Genomic DNA, 26085 nt, shown 5'->3' on the forward strand with positions numbered 1-26085 from the left:
CTCCAATGAACGGTGCTCGCAATTGCGATAAATTATTCACAATTGCAAGTGAACACTACCTCACCAGAAACCAGCAAACTCAAACTTTTCCGAAATGATCCGAAACTATCCCGAAACTCATCCGGAACCTCCCGGACACAAACCATATATGAATTTCAATTATAAAATACGCTACAGACCTGCTCGCGCACTCAAAACACTAAAAAGTGGTCGTATTGACCCGATATTGACCACGATCAAACTCCCAAATTTCATAACTTTACTAGTCTCTAAACCAATGATCCAAAAATACACCCAAGCAACTCGCGACCCCATCAAATCTTACCAACAAGTCCTAAAATATCATACGAACTTAGTCGAAATGTCAAATCACATCAAACAACGCTAGAACCACGAATCATACCCCAATTCAAGCTTAAGGAACTTAAGAATTTTCAACTTCTACATTTGATGCCGAAACCTATCAAATCAAGTCCGATTGACCTCAAATTTTGCACACAAATCATAAATGACATAACGGAGCTATGAAAATTTTCAGAACTAGATTCCGACTCCGATATCAAAAAGTCAACTCTTCGGTCAAACTTTCAAACTTAAATTTCTATTTTAGCCATTTCAAGCCTAATTTAGCTACGGACTTCCAAATAATTTTTCGGGCACGCTCCTAAGTCCAAAATCACCATACGGAGCTATTTGAATCATCAAAACTCTATTTCGGGGGTCGTTTACACATAAGTCAATATCCTGTCAACTTTTTCAACTTAAGTTTTCAACCTTGAGACTAAGTGTCTTAATTCATTCCGAAATCTCTCTGGACTCGAACTGACTACCCCGGCAAGTCACAATACAACTATAAAGTACAAAATAAGCAATAACTGAGGGAATGGGGCAACAACTCTCAAAATAACCGGTCGGATCGTTACATTATGTGTGTTGGGATATTGTCTGGGCAGAGTAATAAGGGTGGCTAATAATATGAGCGATAAGGGTAGCTATTAATAGGAGCGATAGGGGTGGCTATAAGAGCGATAAGGGTGGATATTGATATTGTTAGGGCGGAGGGATAAGGGTGGCTATTATTATGGAGTGTATGAGTGGCTATATGAGAGATAAGGGTAGCTATTGTCAGGGATGATACATTATGATGTGGGATTATTTTGTTGGTGATTTTTATATGATGTTGTGATTTTTACTGGTATTTATTTTTATCTCTTGTACAACTTGTCTTGTTGTTAGTAACTTGATAATAGTCCGATTCATGTTGAAATTGTGAGCTTGTGGCTATTGCCGGGCGGATTATGTTATTGGCACGTAAACTGTCCGTGCAGATGTGATATGAAATGTGGGCACGAGGTGCCAGTAAAATATAATGATTATGTTATTGGCACGTGAACTGTCCGTGCAGATGTGATATGAAATGTGGGCACGAGGTGCCGAAAAAATATAATGATTTTTATTATTGGCATGTGAGTTATCCGTACGGTGTTGACAGAAATATGGGCATGAGATACAGTAAAAATATGAAAGTGGGCTGAGACCCGTATTTTATGATTATGAAACGAGGTATCACAGAGTGACTTTTATTCGAAGGAATTATATTCAAAAGATATTTATTTGAAAGAGTTTTATATTCAAAAGATATTTATTTGAAAGGAGTATATTTGCAAGATTTTTATTTGAAAGAGTTTTATATTCAAAGGATATTTATTCGAAAGAAATATATTCGGAAGATATTTATTTGAAAGAATTATATGTGAAAGATTTATATTTGAAGGACTTGTTTAATTAGTTGTACTTGTATTTCTTATTCGTTTGAAAAATAATTATGATGTTTTTGCTGCCTTGCTGTTTACATCACTAGTTGATTGTTGTTGCTATCACTGTCATTTATTTTTCATTAATTTTGTATACTATATTGCACAGGTTATTAGACTAGTGAGTGTCTTGACTGTACTTCGTCACTACTCCACTGAGGTTAGTCTTGATACTTACTGGGTACCGACTGTGGTATACTCATACTACACTTCTGCATATTTTTGTGCAGAGCCAGGTATTGGAGATATCAGACTCGGGCAGAGTTAGTGTGTGATAGCAAGGATTCAAGGTAGAGTTGCTTGGTTGTCGCAGTCCCTTGGAGTCCTGTCTATTTTATTGTACTGTCAACTCTTATTCGAACAATATTGTATATTCGATCCTTGAGATCATTACATGTATTCAGTTAGAGTTCGTGACTCATTATTACCAGTCTTGGGAGGTTATTATAATTATTTCCGTTGTGGGTTTCGATTATCTATTTTTTTTAAAAATGGCTTGAAATGAAATTGAAATCGGTTTATCTAGTCTTAGAGACTAAGTGTCATCATGACACCTGAGGTGAGATTTTGGGTCGTCTAGCCAAACACTAAAAAATATTTTCCGTAAAAAGTTTTTCACACACCAACTAAACAAGGAAAAATAAGTGATAAAATCACTCATATTCCATGAAAATCTTTTCTAGGAAAATATTTTCCATGGAAACATTTTCTTTCGTACCAAACACACCCTTAATTTCACAAATATATGGAGATATTCTAATTTTGAATATTTGATCACTCTGATATCCGATTAATAAATTTAACTCTCAATTAATTGAAATGTGCATGTTTGATCATTTAATATATATGTACCATTACATTAATTGATTAATCATGTATTAGTGTAAAGCTTGTACTGTTATAATTTTAAAGATAATCTAGATATAACATATTCTATATAAAGGGTCTAAAAACACATTTTCCATTGTACGGTTAAGAACCCGTTTGAACATGCTAATTTTTTTACTTTTTTTCAATCGAAATCAGTGTTTGGCCATAAAATTTTTAATTTTTATTTGAAAATGTATTTTGAAATTTTTCGAAAATCTAAAAAAACTCCAAAAATTATTTTTCAAAATTTTCACTCAAATCACTCACAAAACTTCAAAAACAACCCAAAATTATATTCATGTCCAACACAACTCTAATTTTCAAATACCATTTTCGCTCGAAAAACAATTTCACTTTTTTTGGAATTTTATTATTCTTATGTCCAAGCGTTTCAGAAAACCAGTCATTAGTTTATTTTGAAAGCAACACAATTGACTTCCATTACCTACTAGATTTGTCTTCATTACCTCTGAAAACGATGATGATATTTCTTCTGTTCAGAAAAACCGAAAGCATTGACTTGGGAGCCGACTCGCACCGCACTTTGAGGACATGTTTGGTCATAGATTTTGACAAAATAAACTTGGATTTTATTTGGCAAACACATATTTCATCATAAATTTTGCCTATATTTTGGCAAAATCCCAAATCCCATAGCTGGTTTTGGGCCAAATCCCTAATAATACACATATTTTTTCAAAATAAAATTGGGAAATATGTTTTGAAAACGTATGTCCAAACACATTTTCATCTTCAAGCCAAACTTCATCCGAAACAGATTTTTCAAAACAAATTTGGGAATCTATAGCCAAACGCTGAATCTCCTCTTTTCATTCTCCTTTCTTCTTCAATTCACTCACATATTCTGCGTTATATTCTCCTGTTTCTGGTTCTTCTTTATTTTTTCCTTTTTCTTTTTGAAGTCTTTTATTCATACAAGTAAAAGTTGCTCCTTTTCTCTTATTAACCAGTGTATCTAATTGCTTTTCTTGTTTAGCTCCTCAAGTTCAATCTTTTTTACTCACGAGCAAATTGCCATTTACTTCCATCTTTCTTTCTATGGTTGATACGGTTGTTTAGCTGTATTTGTAAAACAATTATGGAGAAGATAAAATAACATAAATATAAATGAAACAGAATTTAATTTGAGCCCACTGAATTCACAGTGTTCTTTTAAGAAATTTAATCCCCTCCTAGTACCCAAGGTTGTGGATTATTTCCTCCAGGATAGAACGAATTACACACTGGTGTAGCGATACTTCAAACACCAATGTTTCAGCGAATACAAAATCGGTAGCAAATCACACTTACTGATGCTTTGTTTGTAGTTAAAACAATGCAGAAGAAAGGAGGAGAAGTCAGAAATTCGTATGGAAAATCTGAGAGAATGGATTGGTATTTATAGCCAATGTTGAGCTCAATCTGAAGAGGTGCAACTCTTCAAATCCGAAGAGGTGCCAACTGTTTCTTCAAATCTGAAGAGGTGCAAACTGTTCTTCAACTCTTCAGATTTGAAGAGATACAAACTGTTCTTCTGAAGAGGTCAAACTGTTTTGTAAATGTCTTTTACAAAAAGTGAAGGGCATATACTATTACGTTTGGATTTAATATTAATATTTCGTTTACAAAAAATCGGATATTTAATAACAATTCTGTTAATATTTACTATTAACAAATAAATTTGGTCTAAAAAATTATTCGAAGCCGAAGCCGTAGCCGAGCGACGACGGCGTGAGGCTTGCCTTCTTCTTATCTCTTTAAGAGCTAGAAGAAGTGCAATTGTATATATACCCATCAAAATCTCTTCTTCTTCCAATATGGGATAATATCCCTTTGTCAAGGAGGGAAACTCAAATATTTTCAATTTCCCTTTATTTACCATTCACCCTCTTTTAAGCTACCTTTATGCTTAAAAAAACCAACAGATACTTGTGATTAATGTTTTACTAGTTGGAAAAGATTGACCTTGAACCACTTTTCATAGCATACTTATTGGTTCCAAGTATGTCTTATAGCTTGTGTTGTTCCATGTTTTGGTTATAATCCTATGTAGTTTGTGCTAAGATTTATTTTTCTTTTGCCAATAAAGCAGTTGAAGGCGATGGTCTTGCCTCTTCTAGAAGAATCGGATCTTCACCTTTCAGATGATGTTGTTGAAGCCATTGTCGACAAGGTCAGGATTTCTATTCTGTTTGCTGTACCTTAAGTCTCGTTTTATGCACTAAATCAATAATCCATCGTGCAGACATTTAAAGAAACAGATACTAAAGGTGACGGCAGAATCGACAAAGAAGAGTGGAGAGAATATGCTGCTAGAAATCCAACGTTGTTAAGGTAGTTTGGCGTAATTCGTAAAGTTGATGTCATGTGATCAGGAAGTGACGAGTTCGAACCGTGAAAATAACCTATTACAAAAATACAGGGTAAGATTGTGTGCAATAGACCCTTGTGGTCTGACCCTTCCCCGGACCTCGCGCATAACAAGAGCTTAATACACGCCACTTTCAGTATAGAAGAAAACATTTGTTCTGATGTGGTTGCATTGCTATGTATTAACATATCATTTGTCAAATAATATATCTAACATGGTGGCAAGGCGTCTTTAACGATTATGACCTTTTCTTGAGTTAAACTTTGTTAATTATCTTGTTAATATTAATTAAATTTAAATTAGTAACTTGGTTCGCTACAAAATAGATGTTATCCAAAACAAAACAAAAAGTGATTTGGTACTATTAGTAATGCGGAATATTGCATATATAATTTTATTGGAGAATAATTTTCCTTAGACAACCAAATGAATTTTAAAAACATTATTTGTTCATGGAATATGATCAGTTTTTGAAAATAAAAAATCACAAAAACTGATTTAGGGTATTTTTTGGGCAAAATATTTTCCTTCACTCACAAAATTTCAAACCCTTTTTCAATTAAAATGGATGTCCAAACACAACTTCAACTTCTAAATTTTTTTTTAACACAACTTTAATTTTTTTTTTTCAAAGTTTCGATAATATTTATGTTCTAACGCCAATCAAATCACATTTATCTTTTCTAATCATCAAACTATTTCTTTCATTGTAGTTGTACCATATTAACGTACTTGAAAGGTGATTGTACTATATTTATTAACATCAATGAATAATTTTATATACGGTCAAAATCGGGCCTACCCGATTTTACTGTTTGATAGAGATAAAGGAGTTCCATCAGGGGTAATCTCGTAATAAATCAGACCCGAGCTCGAAGATGAGACATCGAGCCTAGAGATCGAAGTGTACGTTGAGACCGAGGCCAGCAACAATCGAGACTAAGTATGACCAACTTCGAGTGAAGCATAATAACAGAATGTCGAGATACCCATAACCGGTCAAAGATCACGGCGAAAATCCCGGAACAGATCAAATCAAGAGCGGTTATTATTGGTACCAATCATGGGATTTATTTTCGTGATTAGAATTGTACCATAATTAGGAACCCTTTAGTATATAACGGGAAGTCCCTATCATTTGCCTTACATTCACGCATATCAATGCAATATAATATTTCTTGCTTCGGTTCATCAACTTACTATTTTTTAAAATTGTTCTTACTTTATTATTCTCGAGGGTTCATCAGCTTGAGGGCATTTTCCAAGCATTGGTTTGTTTTACATTCTTGTCAATCCGCATCATTTATCTCTAAGTTAATCAACTAGTATTGAGCAAAATCGCGTATCCTTAAAATCACATTATAAATTTAATTGTTACTCGATTTTAAGGGTAAAACAGTTTGGCGCCCACCGTGGGGCTAAGGATAATAGTGATTGCTTAATATTTTAGCCTTCATAACACACACTGCTTTTACACTTGTTCTTGTAAGTGCTTTTGATTTCAGGAATCAACATGTCAAACTCTCAAGCAGTACCCTCTCACACTGACATCGACCTTGGTTTTCATGGCAAAAATGATCACGTGGTCGCCCCAGGAAACTGAGTGCCTCCAATCAATCCCGACGCACCACAGGCTGTGGATCCAGTTGATGTCAATTCTCGTGTCACCGTTCGTGGGGATTTAGGCGCCGACCCTGAAAATAGTGTTCGTAGGGACTCTCGGGCAGCCGATCAAAATACACAAAGTGGTGAAGAAGGCAGAATTAGCCTTCGAATGATATTTGAAATGTTGCAAGCTCGGCAAGCTGCGATATCGCAACTCCAGAATCAAAATCGAGCATCGAGCAGAATTGAACTCAATACATCAGAAAAAGTTGTTCATAGGGCCGAACCGATACAGGAAACATTGAACGATAACGGATCGGGAACAAACCCCTCCATCATGAAGATGCTCGGGGAGCTCACCAAACGGATCGAATCAGGAGAAAATAAAATTGAAGCCAACGACAAAAAGGTAGAAACGTACAATTCACGGGTTGATTAAATACTGGGGCATCCCCGATCCTAAAAGGTCTGGATTCGAGGAAGTTCGTACATAAGTTGTTCCAAGTGTGGCACCGAAAGCCCATTCCCAAAATGTTTCGTATGCCGGACATACCTAAGTACAATGGGACCACCGATCCCAACGAGCATGTCACCTCCTACACATGCTCTATCAAAGGTAACGATTTGGAGGATGACGAGATCGAAACTGTTCTATTGAAGAAGTTCGGAGAAACTCTGTCAAAGGAAGCAATGATATGGTATCACAACCTGCAGCCAAATTCCATCGACTCATTTACCATGTTGACAGATTCTTTCGTAAAGGCACAAGTTGGGGCCATAAAAGTTGCGACGAGGAAATCAGACCTTTTCAAAGTAAAACAGAAGGATAATGAAATGTGAAGGGAGTTCATGTCCCGATTTCAAATGGAACGCATGAAGTTACCACTAGTCACAGATGATTGGGATGTTCAAGATTTCACTCAGGGTTTGAATGAACGGAGTTCAATAGCATCACGTCAACTGAAGAAAAATCTGATCGAATATCCAGCGATGACTTGGGCCAATGTACATAATCGGTATCAATCAAAGATCAGGGTCGAAGATGACCAGTTAGGAGCTCCTTTCGGCTCGGTATACCTAAACAGGTCCGCAGTTAGAAATCAGAGGACCATCGACAGGGAACCTCGGTCGAACAAAGACCGATATCAGCCATACATCGCAGGAACGGTGGCCCAGGACACAACTCCACCCAGAATGATCGAAGAAGCGATCGAAGACAGAGTTCTCGGGGACTTATGAGCAAAAGTGGTTTTGATAAGCACACCGATCATACATAGGCACCACGATTGTCAGAGTATAATTTTAACGCCGACACATCAGGTATTGTATCGGCAATCAGAAGAATCAAAGATACCAGATGACTGGGGCCCATACAGACCGATCCTTCCCAAAGAAACCCCAATCTGATGTGTAAGTATCATGGCGCACATGGCCAAAAAACCAAGGATTGCTGGCAACTAAGAGAGGAGGTAGCCCATCTATTCAACGAGGGCCACCTTCGAGAGTTCTTAAGTGATCGAACCAAGAATCATTTCAGAGAAAGGGACGCCAATAGGAAAAATGAACAGGAAGATCCACAACATGTAATCCACATGATCGTTGGCGGGGTCGATATCCCATAAGGACCTATGTTCAAACGCACTAAGGTATCAATTACTAGGGAATAACGGACCCGATATCATGTGCCAGAAGGCACCGTATCATTCAACGATGAGGAAGCAGAAGGAATTTCTCACCCCCACAACGACGCTCTGGTAATTTCTATCTTTATGAATAAAGTTCAAGTTAAGTGTGTTTTAGTGGATCCAGATAGCTCGGCGAATATCATCCGATCAAGGGTCGTAGAGCAGATCGACCAACAAGACCAAATCGTTCTCGCAGCTCGGGTCCTGAACAGCTTCAACATGGCCAGCGAAATGACTAACTAAGAGATCATTCTACCGGTAAACGTGGTCGGAACTATTCAAGAAACCAAGTTCCATGTAATCAAGGGCGACATGGGGTACAACGCCCTACTCAAAAGGCCCTGGATTCACAACACGAGGGCAGTCCCTTCGACTCTCCATCAAATGATGAAGTTTTCGACGCCGGACGGGGTGAAAACAATACATGGGGAATTATTCAAGAAACCAAGTTCCATGTAATCAAGGGTGACATGAGGTACAACGCCCTACTCGGAAGGCCCTGGATTCACAACACGAGGGCAGTCCCTTCGACTCTCTATCAAATGATGAAGTTTCTGACGCCGGACGGGGTGAAAATAATACATGGGGAACAACATGCCGTGAAGGAAATATTTGCGATCAATAAGGTGAAACCTATATCGTCACTTTCAACGTCAAAGGGACAAAAATCAAAGGAGAAGCAGAAGGTCAAATAGCAACCACAGTCGCCGACTTCGACCGGTTCGGAACAACAGGAAATTATCGAGGATGATGATTGCATGATCTCTCGAACCTTCGTGACCCCCAATGATTCTGATGCCACAAAGTCAATGATCGAAGAGCTGGAACAAGTCATACTGATCGAGCATCTGCCCGATTAAAAGGTATACCTGGGCATGAGGTTTACTCCCGAACTCAGGGAAAAACTCATTAAATTCCTTATTAAATATATGGATTGTTTTGCTTGGTCCCACCTTGACATGACAGGGATTCCACCCGATATCACCACTCATCGATTGAGTTTGGACCCAAAGTTCAGACTGGTAAAGCAAAAGAGAAGGCCACAGTCCGAGATAAAGCACGCGTCCATCAAGGACGAGGTAACCAAACTTCTTAAAATAGGATCCATCCGGGAAGTAAAATATCCTGATTGGTTAGCAAACGTAGTTGTAGTCCCCAAGAAGGGGAATAAACTTAGAATATGTATAGACTACAAAGACTTAAACAAAGCGTGCCCAAAGGATTCCTTTCCTTTGCCGAACATTGATCGCCTAATCGATGCCACGACCGGCCACGAGACCCTCAACTTTCTCGATGCCTACTCCGAGTACAACCAAATACGAATGAACCCAGAGGATCAGGAAAAGACTTCATTTATCACTAAGTATGGAACTTATTGCTATAATGTAATGCCGTTTGGGCTAAAACATGCTGGTGCTACCTATCAACGCCTAGTAAACAGAATGTTCGAAGAACAAATAGGAAAATCAGTGGAGGTTTATATTGATGACATGTTAGTTAAGTACCTGCGCGCAAAGGACCATTTGACACATTTGCAGGAAACCTTCGACATATTGAGAAAATATAACATGAAGCTCAACCCCGAGAAATGCGCATTCGAGGTCGGTTTGGGCAAGTTCCTCGGCTTTATTGTGTCAAATCGGGGAACCGAGATCAACCCCGATAAAATCAAGGCAATCGAAGACATCACAACCGTGGACAGCATTAAGACCGTATAAAGATTAACATGACGGATAGCCGCTTTAGGTCATTTCATCTCGAAGTCTTCGGATCGAAGCCACAGGTTCTTCTCACTGCTTAAAAAGAAGAACAATTTCACTTGGATCCTAGAAATGCCAACATGCATTGGAAGAATTGAAACAATATCTTTCGAGCCCGCCATTGCTTCATACCCCAAAGGCGGACGAGCAACTCTATTTATACTTGGCCATCTTGGAGGTCGTGGTAAGTGGTGTCCTAGTTCGAGAAAAGCAAGGTACGCAATTTCCTATTTACTACGTTAGCCGAACTTTAGGTGAAGCAGAGATCCGGTACCCAAACTTAGAAAAACTAGCGCTTGCTTTAATAAGCGCCTCTAGGAAATTAAAACCGTATTTCCAATGCCACCCAATTTGTGTTGTAACCACTTATACTCTTCGTAACATTTTGCATAAGCCCGAGCTCTCGGGCCAACTGGTAAATGGGCCGTCGAAATCAGTGAGTACGATATCGAGTATCAACCCCAAACGGCCATCAAGTCTCAAATCTTGGCAGATTTCATGGCCGACTTTACGCCAGCCCTTATACCCGAAGTCGAAAGGGAATTATTGCTAAAATCGGGTACATCCTCAGGGATGTGGACCCTTTTCACAGACGGATCTTCGATTATGAAGGGGTCCGAGTTAGGCATCGTTTTGAAGCCACCCACAGGCAATACGATTAGACAATCTATCAAAACCTCTAAGTTGACTAACAATGAGGCTGAATATGAGGCCATGATTGCAGGTCTCGAGCTAGCTAAAGGTTTGGGAGAGGAAGTCATCGAGGCCAAGTGTGATTCCCAACTCGTGGTTAACCAGGTTAACAAAACCTTTGAAGTTCGAGAAGATCGGATGCAAAGGTACTTAGACAAATTACAGGTAACCTTACACATGTTCAAAGAATGGATCCTACACTATGTACCTTGAGAGCAGAACGCTGAGGCCGATGCTCTTGCAAATTTGGGGTCGTCAGTCGAAGATAATGAAATCAGCTCGAGGATTGTCGTACGGCTTTCAAAGTTAATAGTCGAAGAAGGCCACGCCGAAATAAACTCCACGAGCCTAACTTGGGATTGAAGGAACAAATTTATCGATTACCTGAAAAATGGGAAACTTTCGTCGGACCCTAAGGAATCGAGAACTCTACGAACGAAAGCTGTACGATTCACATTAGCCGAAGATGGAACATTATATAGAAGGATGTTCGATGGGCAGTTGGCAATATGCTTGGGTCCGGGAGACATCGACTACGTCCTACGAGAAATTCACGAGGGCACTTGCGGGAACTATTCCGATGCCGAATCACTGGTTCACAAAGTCATCAAAGCAGGGTATTATTGAGACAGTATGGAAAAAAATACTAAGGAGTTTGTTCGAAAATATGACAAATGCCAAAGACATGCACTGATGATTCATTAGCCCGGGGAGCAGCTCCATTCAGTCTTGTCCCCATGGCCGTTCATGAAATGGGGAATGGATATCGTCGGCCCTCTGACGTCGGCCTCGGGTAAAGCTAAGTTCATTTTATTTATGACTAACTATTTCTCTAAATGGGTTGAAGCACAGGCTGAAAGTTAAAGAGAAAGAAGTTATAGACTTCATTTGGGATCACATCGTATGCAGATTTGGGATACCCGCCGAGATAGTGTGCGACAATGAGAAACAATTTATCGGCAGCAAAATAACGAAGTTCCTCTAAGATAAAAAAAATAAAAAGGATATTATCGACACCGTATCATCCTAGTGGGAACGGACAGGCCGAGTCGACGAACAAGTCCATCATTCAAAACCTAAGGGGAAATAGAGAGAAATTCTGCCAGAAGTCCTATGGGCATATCGGACAATGACAAAATCTAGTACGGGGGAAACACCGTTTTCCTTAGTGTGTGGCGTCGAAGCTCTGATCCCGGTCGAAGTCGGGGAACCAAGCGTCAGGTTTCGATACACAACGGAAGAATCAAATCACGAGGCTATGAATATAAGTCTCGAATTGCTAGACGAAAAATGGGAAGCTGCCCTCGTTCGAATGGCCGTCCAAAAACAGCAAATCGAAAGATACTATAAACGAAGAGCCAACCTTCGACACCTCAAAATAGGGGACTTAGTTCTGAGAAAAGTCACCCTCAACACTCGAGATCCAAACGAGGGAAAACTCGGCCCAAATTGGGAAGGACTATATCATGTCCTCGATATCATCGAAAAGGGATCTTATAAGCTTGGCACGATGAACGGCGAACAACTGCCAAATAATTAGAACATCTCACTCCTCAAACGATATTATTGCTAAGATATGACTCTCTCCATTTTTTCATTTATATTCAATACTAACTTATTGCAGGTGTTCGGTCAAAGACATTGAGACCTCAGGTTTTAAAGCACGTATTGCACTCTTTTTCCCTTAGATCGGTTTTTGTCCCAAATGGGTTTTTCCGGCGAGGTTTTTAATGAGGCAATAATTATATGTGCTACCTGGGGACAATTCAACAGCATCCGAGGTTTCTTTACAATAACCTCGAAAACTGGGGGGCATCACCCTCGAATGTTATGTCTTCAAGGAAGACGCTTCGTGTCAGCAGAGTCTCGATAGGAAAATTCTGTAAAAGGCCAAACGGTCAAACTAACCGTGCCCACGTAGATTGCCCGAGCCCTAATGGTAAAACATGTACGCATGAATGATCTATCGAAAGAAGTACTTTTTCCTTACCAGATGTTTCATGCCTTAGTAAGATTTCTACTTTACAATTTCGTACTTACGATATATTACGGGAACCTGCTCAAAATCCAATCGCAACTAAAGCTCGAGCAATTAACCTCGTAGTCTGGGACTGCCATCGGAAAATCAAATTCGAAATCTTAAAGACCTTAAAAAGGCAATCCTCGATTTTATAGGCCACGACCACCCCATCTAGGGACTGATACTTCAAACAAGCTTGAAGTACAATCGAGAAACAAGCCCAATGGGCAGATATTGAGTTAAAGGCTACGACCAAACTAACACGGTTCAGAGACGTCCGAATTCCGTAATCAAACAGGCCTTCAAACATTCTTATAAAACTGGTTTTAAAAGGGCTACTCTCGGCAAATTTACATAGGGTTTCGATAACATCAACCCTAGAACACCTTAAGAGGTACCAAATTGAACAAATTTATGCTAAGGCATTACAAATTTTTATTAAAACTTTTAAGCCAAAAAAGGGGAAAAAAGTCACTCTTTCAAGGCCATATCGGCCCGATTCAAGAGCCTAAGGGCCATTACATTGTTGAGCTCGAGGACCCGCCCTCGCTTAACCAAAAAACCTAAGGGTTTTTCTATTCTGAGTTCGAGCAAGTGCTCACTCGATTATAGAGACTATAGCAATTAGATTTCAACAAAAAATTCACAAGATAACGAAGTGAGTCAAATTTCTCACAAGACCAAAAGTATATCAGAATTATCCTGAGGCGAAAGCAAAACAGAGTTTTTTACGAAATAGAAATCAGAGATAAATCGGAAAGAAAAAAAGGATCTTTCATATATGTAAAATTATTTACATGGATCACTCAGGGTCTTACATAAAAATCCAAAAAATGAGAAAAAATTATAAGTGCCTAATCCTCCTCAGGAGCTTCATCTTCATCTCCTCCGCTCTTGGATCCACTCACGCTCCCGGAGTCATCGTCGTCAGAGAGTAAAGCTTTGGCTTCGTCCTCTAGTACTTTCGCATTCTCGACATCGCCCGTGAGGTCAAAGCCACGAGCATGTACCTCTTTGAGAGTCTCTCTCCGAGACTGGCGCTTAGCATACTCGGAAACACAGGATAAACGAACCTGAGCAACATCAGAAATTTCCTTTGCTCTAGCATTAGCGGCTTCAACATCGGCTCGGTAGACGGCCACGACCGCCTTCGCCTCGGATGTGGCCTTTGCAAGCGCAACGGCCAACCGAGCCTCGAGTTCTTTAATTTTCTTGGCTCGGGACGAGATCTCCTCCTTCACGCTTAAGAGTTGACGCTCAAGCGAAGACAGCTAGGCTCGAGCCGTATCTCTCTCCAAGGCAAGGTGGTCCATACTCTGCTTCCACCTCAAAGTCTCTATCTCTTTCACCTTAGCCTCCTAGCAAAGCTGCTCAATCTTTTCGGCCTTCTGTTGAACCTGCAGGATCTAAGTGTTAGTCGCCAATATCAAATTAATATGCCAAGCTCCCTGAAAATTTACGTTACCTGCTCGATAAGATCGATCTGCTCTTTATGAGCTCTTGCCAACTCAGCTCGGAGGTCCATGATCTCATCTTCTTTTTGCACATAGAGTAGTTTGAGGGTGTCTCTCTCCTCCGTAAGCCTTTTGAGATCAGCCTCACACCAGTTTAGTTCAGCTCGGGATTTGGTAAACTCTTCTCGATGGAGCGTCATAACCCATGGAGAAAGGGAGAAAATCAGACAAAAGGAAATAAAAGCAAACGCAAGCCTAATAACGGGGTTGAAATTTACTTGGCTCAGGAGTCGCTGAGCCTCATAAAAAATGATCGTTGCATCCAGGTCGAAAATGTCATCGACCCCCGTGAAGCAACCATGGAATATGTCATCCCCTTCGTGGGCCATTCCCACATCGGGGGTCTTAATAGACTGAGCCTCCCGAAATTGCCCTTCAGAAAATGTGGGGCTGGGTGGCGAATCATCAATATTGATTTCCCCAAGCAAGTCACTTGGGGCACTCTCTCCTTTTCGACGGGCCTCGGAACCGGACCCTTCAGACACGCCTGCCGATTGTTCGTCACAACGGGAGACGTCATCAGTCCCCGATGACTCGGGAACTTTGCTCGGAACATCTTCCGATATCTTCTCGACCATCACCGACTCAGCTGGTTTCGAAGCTTCGATGCTTCCCCTATTTCGAGCCACAAAGCACACTGTCAGCATCTTCTCCCTCCTCTTCTTCACCCTATAGTTTTTGGGTTGCGGAGTCATTTTTCGACTTACGAGCCTTACTCTTCTTAGGCTTTGGAATATCAGAAGGCGAAGCCCTTCTCCTCTTCTTATCCTCAGCCGGTTTCAGGACCTCCCCTTCCCCAGATGAAGGTGGCCTCATGACGGCTTTGTCTCCAAGACCTGAATGAAAGGAAATCAAGTGAAAACGAAGCGTTTCACAGGAAGGAATGGAACACAGACAGAGAAGCTTACCTTGATTTTTGGCCTCCCATCGGCCCTCAGCCAAATCGCTCCACGAGTGCTTAGCATACGAGAAAGTCAAGGCCAGTTCCCGAACCCAGTCTGCAAGGTTCGGGATCGCATCAGGCACCCAAGAGACCGTTGCATCATAAGGAAGGATGTAGATAAGAAAGGATAAAGGAAGCAAAACAATCAACATAAGCTGTTGGTGGGTTTGTACTTACACTTCATGTTCCATTCCTCAAGGAATGACATCTTCTCGGCCGGAATTATGTCAGAAGTCTGGACTCGGACAAACCGGCCCATCCATCCTCGATCTTTGTCCTCGTCTATGCTCAAGAATAACACCTTTGTGGCTCGATGCTAAAGCCTTACTAATCTGCCTCGGTAGAGATGGGGGCTGTATAGTCTAATGAGATGATCGAGGGTGAAAGGCATCCCTTCGACCTTGCTCACGAAGAATCAGAGCAAAATAATGATGCGCCAAAAAGAGGTGTGGATTTGGCCTAGGGTTATGTGATATTGGCGGCAGAAGTCGATTATAACGGGATCGACAAAATCCAGCGTGAAAGGGTAAGTGTAAACACTTAAAAACCCTTTCACATGAGTGGTGATATCCTCCTCGGGGGTAGGAACCACCACCTCTTTGTTTTCCAAGTGGCAATCTTTTTTCACCTGCTCGAGATCGCCTTCAGTTATCGATTATATATATCTCGTCATGGGCTCACATCGGCCAGGAACCGAAGAGGGTTTTTCAAATTTAAAATCTGAAGTGAGGTCGCATGACCCGGGAACGCACTCTTCGATGCGTGGCTCCACCGGCGTTTTGTCACCGGCCGACTGCGACGAGAAAGCTTTTTCCTTTTGAGGAACGACTTTTGATGTTTTTGCCATTGTTATATGAGGAAAAAGAAAGAAAAAGACGAAACTTGTTGTTTTAAGAAAAGATTGGCAAACGGGGTCTGAAGAACCGACATAATTGATAAGCTTGAAGGGAGTAAAAGAGTTTTAGAAGATTAGGGGAGATTTTGAAAGTAAAGTTTGTGAAAGTTATGAAGATGGTCTATTTATAATATCTGTTGTGGCGGTTTGAAAACACTAGTGGCCGACCGCCAACTGGCACTAATTAATGATCTTGAGAACTGTGTAGACGTGACGCTTCAGTCGCCTCTGTCGCTTACGTCACGAGTGTGACGTCATAATTTGTCGAGATACTAAGTCGAAGGCTCAGTTCATTTCTTCTCGCTACACTCCAAGAAACGAGGGGACTATCTGCATACGGTCAAAATCGGGCCTACCCGATTTTATTGTTTGATCAAGACAAGGGAGTTGCATCGGGGGTAGCCTCGTAATAAATCAGACCCGAGCTCGAAGATGAGACATCGAACCTAGAGATCGAAGTGTACATTGAGACCGAGGCCAACAACAATCGAGACCAAGTATGACCAACTTCGAGTGGAGCATAATAACAAAATGACGAGATATCCTTAACCGATCGAAGATCACGGCGAAAATTCCTGAACAGATCAAATCAAGAGCGGTTATTGGTACCAATCATGAGATTTATTTCCGTGATTAGAATTGTACCATAATTAGGAATCCTTTAGTATAGAAAGGGAAGTTCCCATCATTTGCAAGCACCTTACATTCACGCATATCAAGGCAATATAATATTTCTTGCTTCAGTTCATCAACTTATTATTTTTTTAAATTGTTCTTACTTCATTATTCTCGAGGGTTCATCAACTTGAGGGCATTGTCCAAGCATTGGTTTGTTTTACATTCTTGTCAATTCGCATCATTTATCTCTAAGTTAATCAACTAGTATTGAGCAAAATCACGTATTATTAAAATCACATTACAAGTTTAATTATTACTTGATTTTAAGGGTAAAATAAATTTAAAATAAATGGTAAGCAAATTATAAAATTTACACGGTAGTTATAACTTAAATCCGTAAACCCGACTTAAGTTATATTTAAAAACAAATCATTTGTTTTCGGCGCCTACTAGATTTTGTCTGAAACCGAGGCGATGATGTTTTTTCTGCTCAGAAAAGTCAAAAGCATTAACCTGAAAATCGACAAACCGCATCTTGAATCTTCCCTTCTGCCCTTGACCCGTCTCAGGTATATATGCTATTCTTCTTCTTCTTCTTCTTTCTTTTGAATTTTTTTTTAATGTCCATAAAATTAAAATTTGCTCCCCTTTTTTTGACAGGTAGTATCAAATTCCTTTTGTTGTTTAGTCCCTCAAGTTCACTCTTTTTAACTTTTTAACTTTCATGTGCTTCCACTTTTCCTTTCATGATCCATAGTTGGAATCAATGCTTTATTAGTTGGAAAAATAAAAAAGATTGATCCTTTTTTGTTTTTCTTTATAATTGCATACTCCCTCTGACCTCTGACCTCTGTCCCATTTTTCGTCGAATTATTTTTCTGTAAAAAAAATAAATACATTTTTATGTTTAGAAATAATTTAACTTTAAACTTTTCATTTTACTCTTAATAAAATAATGAGATGATTTATAGCAATGTAAAAGTTTTTTATTTTTCTTTTTTAAAATTCATGCTACAGCCATATAAAATGGGACCGAGGGAGTACACTTTATTGGTGAAGGTGTTATCTTTATGCTTAGTGAAGCTTGTAGTTGAGAGTAATTGTTAGTGTTATTGTAAGGAATTTGAAAGTGAAAAAAATACTTTTGATTTCACAATAATGCAGATATAGTGTGGACTATGGGAATAAGTGAAGTTAAAGGACAATTTGAGTAGTTAGATTTTGTTTAAGGAGAATGAATTGTTGGAAGAATCTGGTTAAAGGGTGTTTGAAGTAGTGTTTCTAAAAGCAAAAAGCGCAAACACAAGGACAAGATTTAGTGGGCTTGAAGTGAAAAGCTGATGGGAAAGACACACTTCTTTGATGTGAAGTACACATATATAAAATTTAGTACTATGATAATCAAATTAATGTCCCCAAGCTTAGGTTTAGTGATAAGAGTGTATTTTTTGATGTGTGGGGTAGGCACATGTCAAGGACTCGAACTCTGTTGCAGACAAAAGCCTAGTTTTTAAGCGGATAAGGGTTAAGCAGGGGCAGAGCTAGAATTCCGGAAGCAGGTTCGGCCGAACCCAACAACTTTGATTCAAACCTTGTATTTGTCTTTAAAAATCTATTTTAATGTATAAATTATTAATTTAGAACTCAATAACTTTAAACGATTAGAATACTGATCCCATAAGTTTGATATTCTGGCTCTGCCTATGAGGTTAAGGGGCGGGTCCATTACCTATCGAGTTTCGAACTGGTGCATCACTTACATACGATGTTAATTTAAATCCTTAAAGTTCTTGTCGAGATCACTGTGCACATGATTTTAAAGCACACACTTCACTGAAGCACATGACTTCATAACCCTTGCATCACTTTATAGGTTTAGCTACAAAGAGATGGGTTTGAATAACACTGGTTTAGCATTCAAATTTTCATTCTTTAATTGATGAAGTCTAGATATATTACTTAGTTGCATCGTCACGATAACTATGTAATATTCTATATGTTGAGTGTCATCTGACAGTCCGTGCCTTAGGCAAACCTTAACTAGGATTTCATGCTTTACGGTTCTCTACTTGGCCTTGGCCTCTGTTGAAAGGGGCAGGCGGACAGAAAGTATATCTCAAATGGTTTAATGTCCTTTTGAGGTGACAATGTCCACTTTAATGTTATATCTATCTCCGCATTCAGTATAAGAATTAGATTATACTTCAGATATAAATACGGTTGAACGTTTAGCATGACGAAAGTAAGGGAAATTTTTTAGACTGCTAGACTAATTGATAAAGTTGAAGCAATTTGTCTATTGTTAATCTTATCTTTGGCTTCTTCCGACTGTTTGTAAGTTACTTCAAATCTTAGTTTGATGAGGTTGGTATCCTGGTAATTAATATGTTATCCAAAACTGTATTCCTAATGTTCTGAATTTTCTCAACAGCTTATACCTATTAGGATCGTGCTGTTGTTGTCGCTATGGGTGGCAAAGCTTCTAAAAAAGATAGAGCAAGATCTGTATTGGCAGATCCCATTGCACTTGCTTCTGAAACGATTTGTAAGTTAAGACTTTTTCTTTGCTTGTTTAATTAATTAGCTAATATGATAATTTAAAAAGCTTTACTTGTGCAGTCACTGTCAGCGAAGTAGAAGCATTGCTGGATCTATACAAGAAGTTGAGCTGCTCCATCACCAAAGACGGGCTGATCCATAAGGTATCTCGCCTGAATTTAGAATGGCTACCAAAAAGCTATTAGTTTTTTAGCCTTAATTTCTTGTCTGTGGCTTCTATCTCCCGAATTTCAAGCTAATTGCCTAATAACAGCTGTTACTGATTTTCCACAGGAAGAACTCTTACTGGCACTTTTCAAGAACCATAAGAAAGAAAACCTTTTCGCTGACAGGGTATGTTCTTTAACTAACTGTCAAAATCCCCGAGGAAGGAAGAACGGGAAAGATCGAAAAGGGTGTGCTCATGTGTTGGGGGTTCCAGTTTCTTTATTCTGTAGTGTGTTTTTTGATTGTTCAGCTGTTTCTCTGCACTTCTCGTTCTCTGCAGATATTTGCCCTTTTTGATGCCAAGCAAAATGGACAAATTGATTTTGAAGAATTTGTACAAGCATTGAGCATTTTCCATCCAAGGACTCCTGAATCTGAGAAAATTGCATGTGAGGAACGCACACCTCAGGACTTCAAATTGTTATCTGCATACTTTAGTGACTCCCCTTTCATTTGTATGCTTACAATCAATAAGTGTTCTTGTTACAATTTTAAAAATGTTGAAAACTTTTGATTCAGATGCATTTAAGTTATATGATCTTGGGCACACTGGCTACATCGAGCGCGAGGAGGTAAAGATATACTATTACATGTTCTTGCTTGATTACCGACTTGCTTAGTCATTCTAGCGTATGTTTAGAGCATGAGAAGCAATTTCTTAAAGTCATGGGTGTATAAATGTGAATGTATTTTCTAGTTTTTGTGGAATTATGTGCAATTTCGGTAAGTAAATTTACAGTCTTGTCACGTATATCACATGTATATGCCTACAAAGCAGTTGAAGGAGATGGTCTTAGCTCTTCTCGACGAATCTGATCTTCACCTTTCAGATGATGTTGTTGAAGCCATTGTCGACAAGGTCAGGATTTCTATTCTGTTTTTGTCTAGCTTAAAGTCTTCATTTTATTGAAGTTAATGCAATTGTTGTTTGCACTAAATCACTAATCCATCGTGCAGACATTTAAAGAAACAGATACAAATGGTGATGGCAGGATCGACCAAGAGGAGTGGAGAGAATATGCAGCTAGAAATCCAACGTTGTTAAGAAACATGACTCTTCCATATTTAATGTATGTTTTCAGCTCCTATTATATCAAGATCCTTTTCGTCTTGGACTTGTTCATATTTAATCCAATGTTGCTTTCAGCTCGTTAAATTGCATTCAGACTTGTAAACTACATTCAGGACCTTATACTGATTTTTACCATATTTTGTGTTGCAATGTCACGACTGTGTCTAAACGGTTGAACTCCATCACATTTTAACTGCTTCTTTACGTGGTTTTTCAGGGATGTCAATTTAGCATTTCCGAGCTTTGTCCTAGGCACTGGCGCGGAGGACTAACTTTAAAGGCTAATTGTGATATGAAAAATTCTCTTCCTCTTAAATGGTGCATTAGCGTATCGGAAACATCTGTTCTAATGTTGTTGCTGTAATTTTATAATTTTAGAAAACATGATTTACCTATAAAAGCCGTGGAAATAGTCTCTTGCAAAAATGCAGGGTAAGGCTGCGTACAATAGACCCACAATATGACAAGTATATATGGCAATGCTTTATACTAAGTGCATATACATATGGGATGAAAAAAAAAACAAAAAGGTGCAAATAGAGAAATTACATTCGGTGGTATGCAAAGAACTCCCTAATTAAAGAGGAAGTCAAAAGAATCTTTCCTTTTTAATTCACTCCAAAAGAATAATACCTTTTTATATTTAAAAATAAATTAACTTTAGATTTTTTTTTTTTTAATAAAACTATTCATAAGCTTACAACTATTTATAAATTATTTTAAATCCACAAATTTCAAAACATTTTTTTTATTTGAAATTCCATACTAAATCAAATTCACTTGAGCATGTTTGGAAAGCCCCCTTGGAAATGGATTTTGGTGTAATTGGGTGTAATTACACAATTTGACATGTTTGTTTGACTAAGCAATTACTTGGTCAGTACGAAGTTAAGTGTAATTGGAGGGTGTAATTACACCATCCAATTCTCAAGGGGAGGTGAGAATTAGTGATAATTACACTATGTAATTACAAGGTTGCTTTTTAGTTTTTTTTCTTTTTGTTTTTATTTTAATTTATTAGTTATAACTTTTTATTTCTATCATTTTATTTTTTTAATTTTATTTTTACCTTTTAATTTCTTTTGAAATTTTAAAAAATATTTTTCTTTGTACATTATTTATCTTTTATTTATCTACCTTTACTTCTTATGATTCCATGTAATTGCCTATATTTTAATTTTTATTTATTTTATTATTCTATTTTTTTAAAACTACACCTCATAATATTAGAAATAATGAGTCATTAACAAACCTGGCATATAATAATTGATGCAATTAAAGTGAAATTTCGTTGTTGAATGTGGTTATAAACTTATTATGTTTTCTAATCTTAAGTTATAGTGGAACTGACTATTATTATGTTGGAATATGACATATGTTAAACTATTTCTTTTTGAATTTTGAAATTGTGTTATATTCATGGTTCCAATTTACTTGTTTTAGTAATATTGACTCACATTGCAATGTTGTTCATTTTTTAGTTAGAATTGATAGATTAGTTTTGTCAAACATTTGAATAATGTTATGACATTATATTTATAAATATTAATTTATTTTATCAAACATGAATTCCAGGATTTTCTTACAAAACGTGTATTTTTAGTTTTTGTAAGTATCTAAGCTAAATATTATTAATTTAAAAAATATATATGAATTATTTTTACAATATTAGTTATAAATATATGATTACTAATTAATGTATATTCACGGAAAAATATACATCTTAAATACCAAATATAATATCATTTATACTTATAAAAATTTATAGGCATATATTTGTTATATTAAATTTGAAGTTTTGATATTACTTCATTTAAAATTAAATCTAACTGTGTAATTACACTTGTGCAACCAAACATTAAACTTTTAATTACAGTGACAAACAAACAAGTCGTCATAATTACACGACTGTATAATTACTAGGCTGTGTAATTAATACCCTAGTAATTACACCAATTCCAATTACCTTGCTTTCCAAACAGTCCCTTAAGTTCAAATTCAACAGCTGCTCAATTTTCTCCCTTCATTCACCGGAAAACCCGCCGGAGCCATTAAAAAATTGATCGTCCATATTTCCCTTTTGCTGTATATTATTCTTCAAACTGTACAATTTTCTCTTTGATTCTTCTCCTCCTGTAAGAATCCGTCCTCTATTCTTCGCCTTTTAATTTAACCCTTATCTAATTAATTTCCCTTTACCCCCAATTCCATTTTTCTCCAACCCCCAAAATTTCTTTTTTCCCAAAGCTCCCCAAAAATTCAATCTTTTGGTTATAATTTAGTCCAATAAAGAACCAAATTTGAAATTCTGGAGCTTTGGGAGGTATTATATTTTTTTATTTTTTAAAATTTGTTAGTAATTTCTGTACAGACTGCTTTGGGAATACTGTTTAGGGTGTTTATATTTTCTAGATTAATTTGTGAATTTAGGGTTTGGAAAAAAATTGGATTAGAGGAAAAATGTCAGCTGCTGGGGTTGTTGCAATTAGTCCAAATTGTGTAGATAATGTGGTAAATCCACCTATACATAGCCAAGAATCAATCTTGATATATGTGGCTATGTCGGGTTCGGTTGTACCATTAAGGGTTTTAGAGTATGATTCAATTGAATCTGTGAAGCTACAGATTCAGAAATGTAAAGGGTTTGTGGTAAAAAATCAGAAATTGGTTTGTGGGGGCCGAGAATTGGCCCGGAGATATTCACTCATTAGGGACTATGGTGTTTCTGATGGGAATGTTCTCCATTTAGTCCTTAGGTTATCTGATCTTCAGGTTATTAATGTGACAACTTGTTCGGGTGAAGAGTTTACGTTTAATGTAGAGAGGAGTCGGAATGTTGGATATGTTAAGCGTCAACTTGCTGAAAAGAAGGTTGGTTTAGGTGATGATGTTGATGAACAGGAAGTGTTTTGTAATGATGAACAGATTGAAGATCGGAGAATCATACATGATCTTTGCAAGAATAATGATGCAGTGATTCATTTATTTGTACGCAAGAATGCAAAGATTAGGGCTAGACCGTTGGAAAAGAATTTTGAGTTATCTATTGTGGCACCACGGCAGAATGATGTTAAGGAGTATGATGTGGTTAGAGAAAACAGGAGTGTGACTGAAACGGATAGTGAACTTTTGGTCCCGAGGAAGCCTCCGGATAGGGAAATATTTTTGGAACCTGTTATCGCTAACCCAAGGATCGAAATTCCTATGGTACTTGGGGATTTGATTGGTTCAACATTTGAAGGGTTAGATAGAGGAAATTATCCTATTAGATCTTCTGAAGGCACAGGAGGAGCATATTTTATGCGTGATGCATCAGGGAGTAGGTATGTTTCGGTGTTTAAGCCAACTGATGAGGAGCCTATGGCTGTGAATAACCCACACGGGCTGCCTCTGTCGGTTAATGGCGAGGGCTTGAAGAAAGGAACAAGAGTTGGAGAAGGTGGTTTCAGGGAAGTCGCTGCCTACATTTTGGATCATCCAAGGAGTGGTAGGCGCTCACATTCCGGTGAGATAAAGGGCTTTGCTGGGGTTCCGCCAACTACCTTTGTGAGGTGCCGTCATAGCGGTTTCAACCATCCTGATGGCGTGACAGTTAAGATGGGGTCCTTGCAGAAATTCATGGAAAACAATGGCAGTTGTGAGGATATGGGTCCTAGTGCTTTCCCCGCTGAGGAGGTGCATAAAATTGCAGTATTAGATATGAGGCTGGCAAATGCTGATAGGCATGCAGGGAATATATTGATGAGCAAAGGTGAAGATGGTCAGATTGTGCTCATTCCAATTGATCATGGCTACTGCTTGCCGGAGAGTGTAAGTCTTCATCTTTCTTTTTCATGCCCATTTGGTGATTTAATGTGATGCTGTTATTCGTTTGATCACTAGTGTTGAATCTCTACACTTTGTCTATATTACTCATTTTGGCCTTTATCCATGGAATAATTCCTCTACCATCTTATAATCTTTTTTATTTTGTTCAAGAGAATATGTTTCTTTTTATAATTTTAGTTAGCAGTTGTGATATAGCTTCACATTCTATATTTGAACTATTTATCAGACATTTTCATGTAATCACAAGCCCTTGAGATAGGGGCATGTGCTACCACAGACTGTAGGATGAAAAGGAATATTATATTATGCTCTTCATGTTTTAATGCAAATAGGACATTAGTTTGCCAAAGAATACTTGAGAGGCTGCTGCCGTTACAACCCCGATCTCCCCTTTTTCCTTTGCCTTTTTGAAAGAGCCGCTATGATCTGCACCAGTAGGGGAAAAAAAAATTGCGACATTTAGCAGTATATTCTTTCTGACAAATTCTTGAGTGCACCTTTGATAGTTTCTGAAGCAAAGAATCTCGTGTTGCTTTCTGTTCTGATTCTGCAAACAAGCACTCTTGATGTTCATGCCAGTCATGTTCTCTTTTTACATATCCTCTTTTCTATTCAAGCTTGACGATAAAGACAAATTGCGAAGAATGTGTAGATTTGTGAATATTTGTTTTATGGCTGTTTCTTGTGTTTTTCTTTCCTTGAGCCAGTGGTCTATCGGAAACAACCTCTCTACCCTCAAGGTTGGTCTGCGTACACACTACCCTCCCCAGACCCCACTCGTGGGATTATACTGGGTTTGTTGTCGTCGTTGTTGTTTCTTGTGTTGTTTAGTCCTCCTGGATTTTGAGTTCCTTGCTACCTAACATGTGATGCAGTTTGAAGATGTCACATTTGATTGGCTCTACTGGCCACAAGCTCGTCGGCCTTTTAGCTGTGAGACCATCGAATACATTAAATCACTTGATACTGAGGAAGACATAGGCTTATTGAAGTTCTATGGGTGGGACATACCTTTGGAAAGTGCTCGCATACTCCGAATCTCCACCATGCTTTTGAAGAAAGGTGCAGAGAGGGGTCTCACACCATTTACCATAGGGAACATCATGTGCAGGGAAACTGTGAAGAAGGAATCTGTGATCGAGGAGATTTGTCAAGAAGCGTTGGACTCTATGCTCCCTGGCTCAAGTGAAGATGCATTCCTTGAATCCGTCTCCCATGTAATGGACCGCCGTCTTGATGAGATTGACTAAATGACATTTCACTAAAGAATTGGTACATATGTGTAAATAGGAGTATTTGACAAACCCTTAGTTTACAGACATCAATTTCAAGAGACTATCCTGATTCTTACCTATCAAAAGAAAAGAAAAGACACAATCTTTGATTCTTTTAGCAGTTAACTGAAAATGACTTGCTAAGCTATTAGCAAGTTCTCTATCAGTATCAATTGTAAAAATACTGTATTCATTTTTATATATGGATAAAGTAAAAGACACAATATGCTTCTCATTTCTCAGATAGTTTATGTTCTTGTTTAGCTCTTAAATGTTGATATAACCCTTATGAATGCTGATAACCTTCTATTGAGTTTCCTACTGAGAGCGACTCATGTAAAACTAATACGCCATATT

At 38.3% G+C, this 26085-nt stretch overlaps 2 protein-coding genes across 3 annotated transcripts; both read left to right on the top strand.

The window, feature by feature from the left end:
* Positions 1 to 17211: 17211 nt before the first annotated feature.
* LOC104113448 (calcineurin B-like protein 7) lies at positions 17212 to 21119 on the top strand. 2 transcript variants are annotated; one of them, XM_009623613.4, is made up of 9 exons: positions 17212 to 17357; positions 19220 to 19333; positions 19408 to 19490; positions 19621 to 19680; positions 19835 to 19943; positions 20074 to 20126; positions 20333 to 20413; positions 20512 to 20624; positions 20844 to 21119. In XM_009623613.4, exons 2-9 carry the CDS (start codon positions 19255 to 19257, stop codon positions 20896 to 20898), a joined length of 633 nt encoding a protein of 210 aa, XP_009621908.1. In that variant the 5' UTR covers positions 17212 to 17357; positions 19220 to 19254; the 3' UTR covers positions 20899 to 21119. The 2 variants fall into 2 exon arrangements, with proteins under 2 accessions (XP_009621908.1, XP_009621909.1); XM_009623614.4 differs by lacking the exon at positions 17212 to 17357 and adding an exon at positions 17426 to 17448.
* Positions 21120 to 22752: 1633 nt separating this feature from the next.
* On the top strand, positions 22753 to 25732 carry LOC104113447 (phosphatidylinositol 4-kinase gamma 4-like). The gene is made up of 2 exons (XM_009623612.4): positions 22753 to 24436; positions 25330 to 25732. The coding sequence occupies exons 1-2, from the start codon at positions 23087 to 23089 to the stop codon at positions 25702 to 25704; spliced, it is 1725 nt and encodes a 574-aa protein (XP_009621907.1). The 5' UTR covers positions 22753 to 23086; the 3' UTR covers positions 25705 to 25732.
* Positions 25733 to 26085: the final 353 nt, after the last annotated feature.

This window comes from Nicotiana tomentosiformis, chromosome 5, assembly GCF_000390325.3.
Source record: "Nicotiana tomentosiformis chromosome 5, ASM39032v3, whole genome shotgun sequence".
In the NCBI taxonomy this organism is placed as follows: Eukaryota; Viridiplantae; Streptophyta; class Magnoliopsida; order Solanales; family Solanaceae; genus Nicotiana; species Nicotiana tomentosiformis.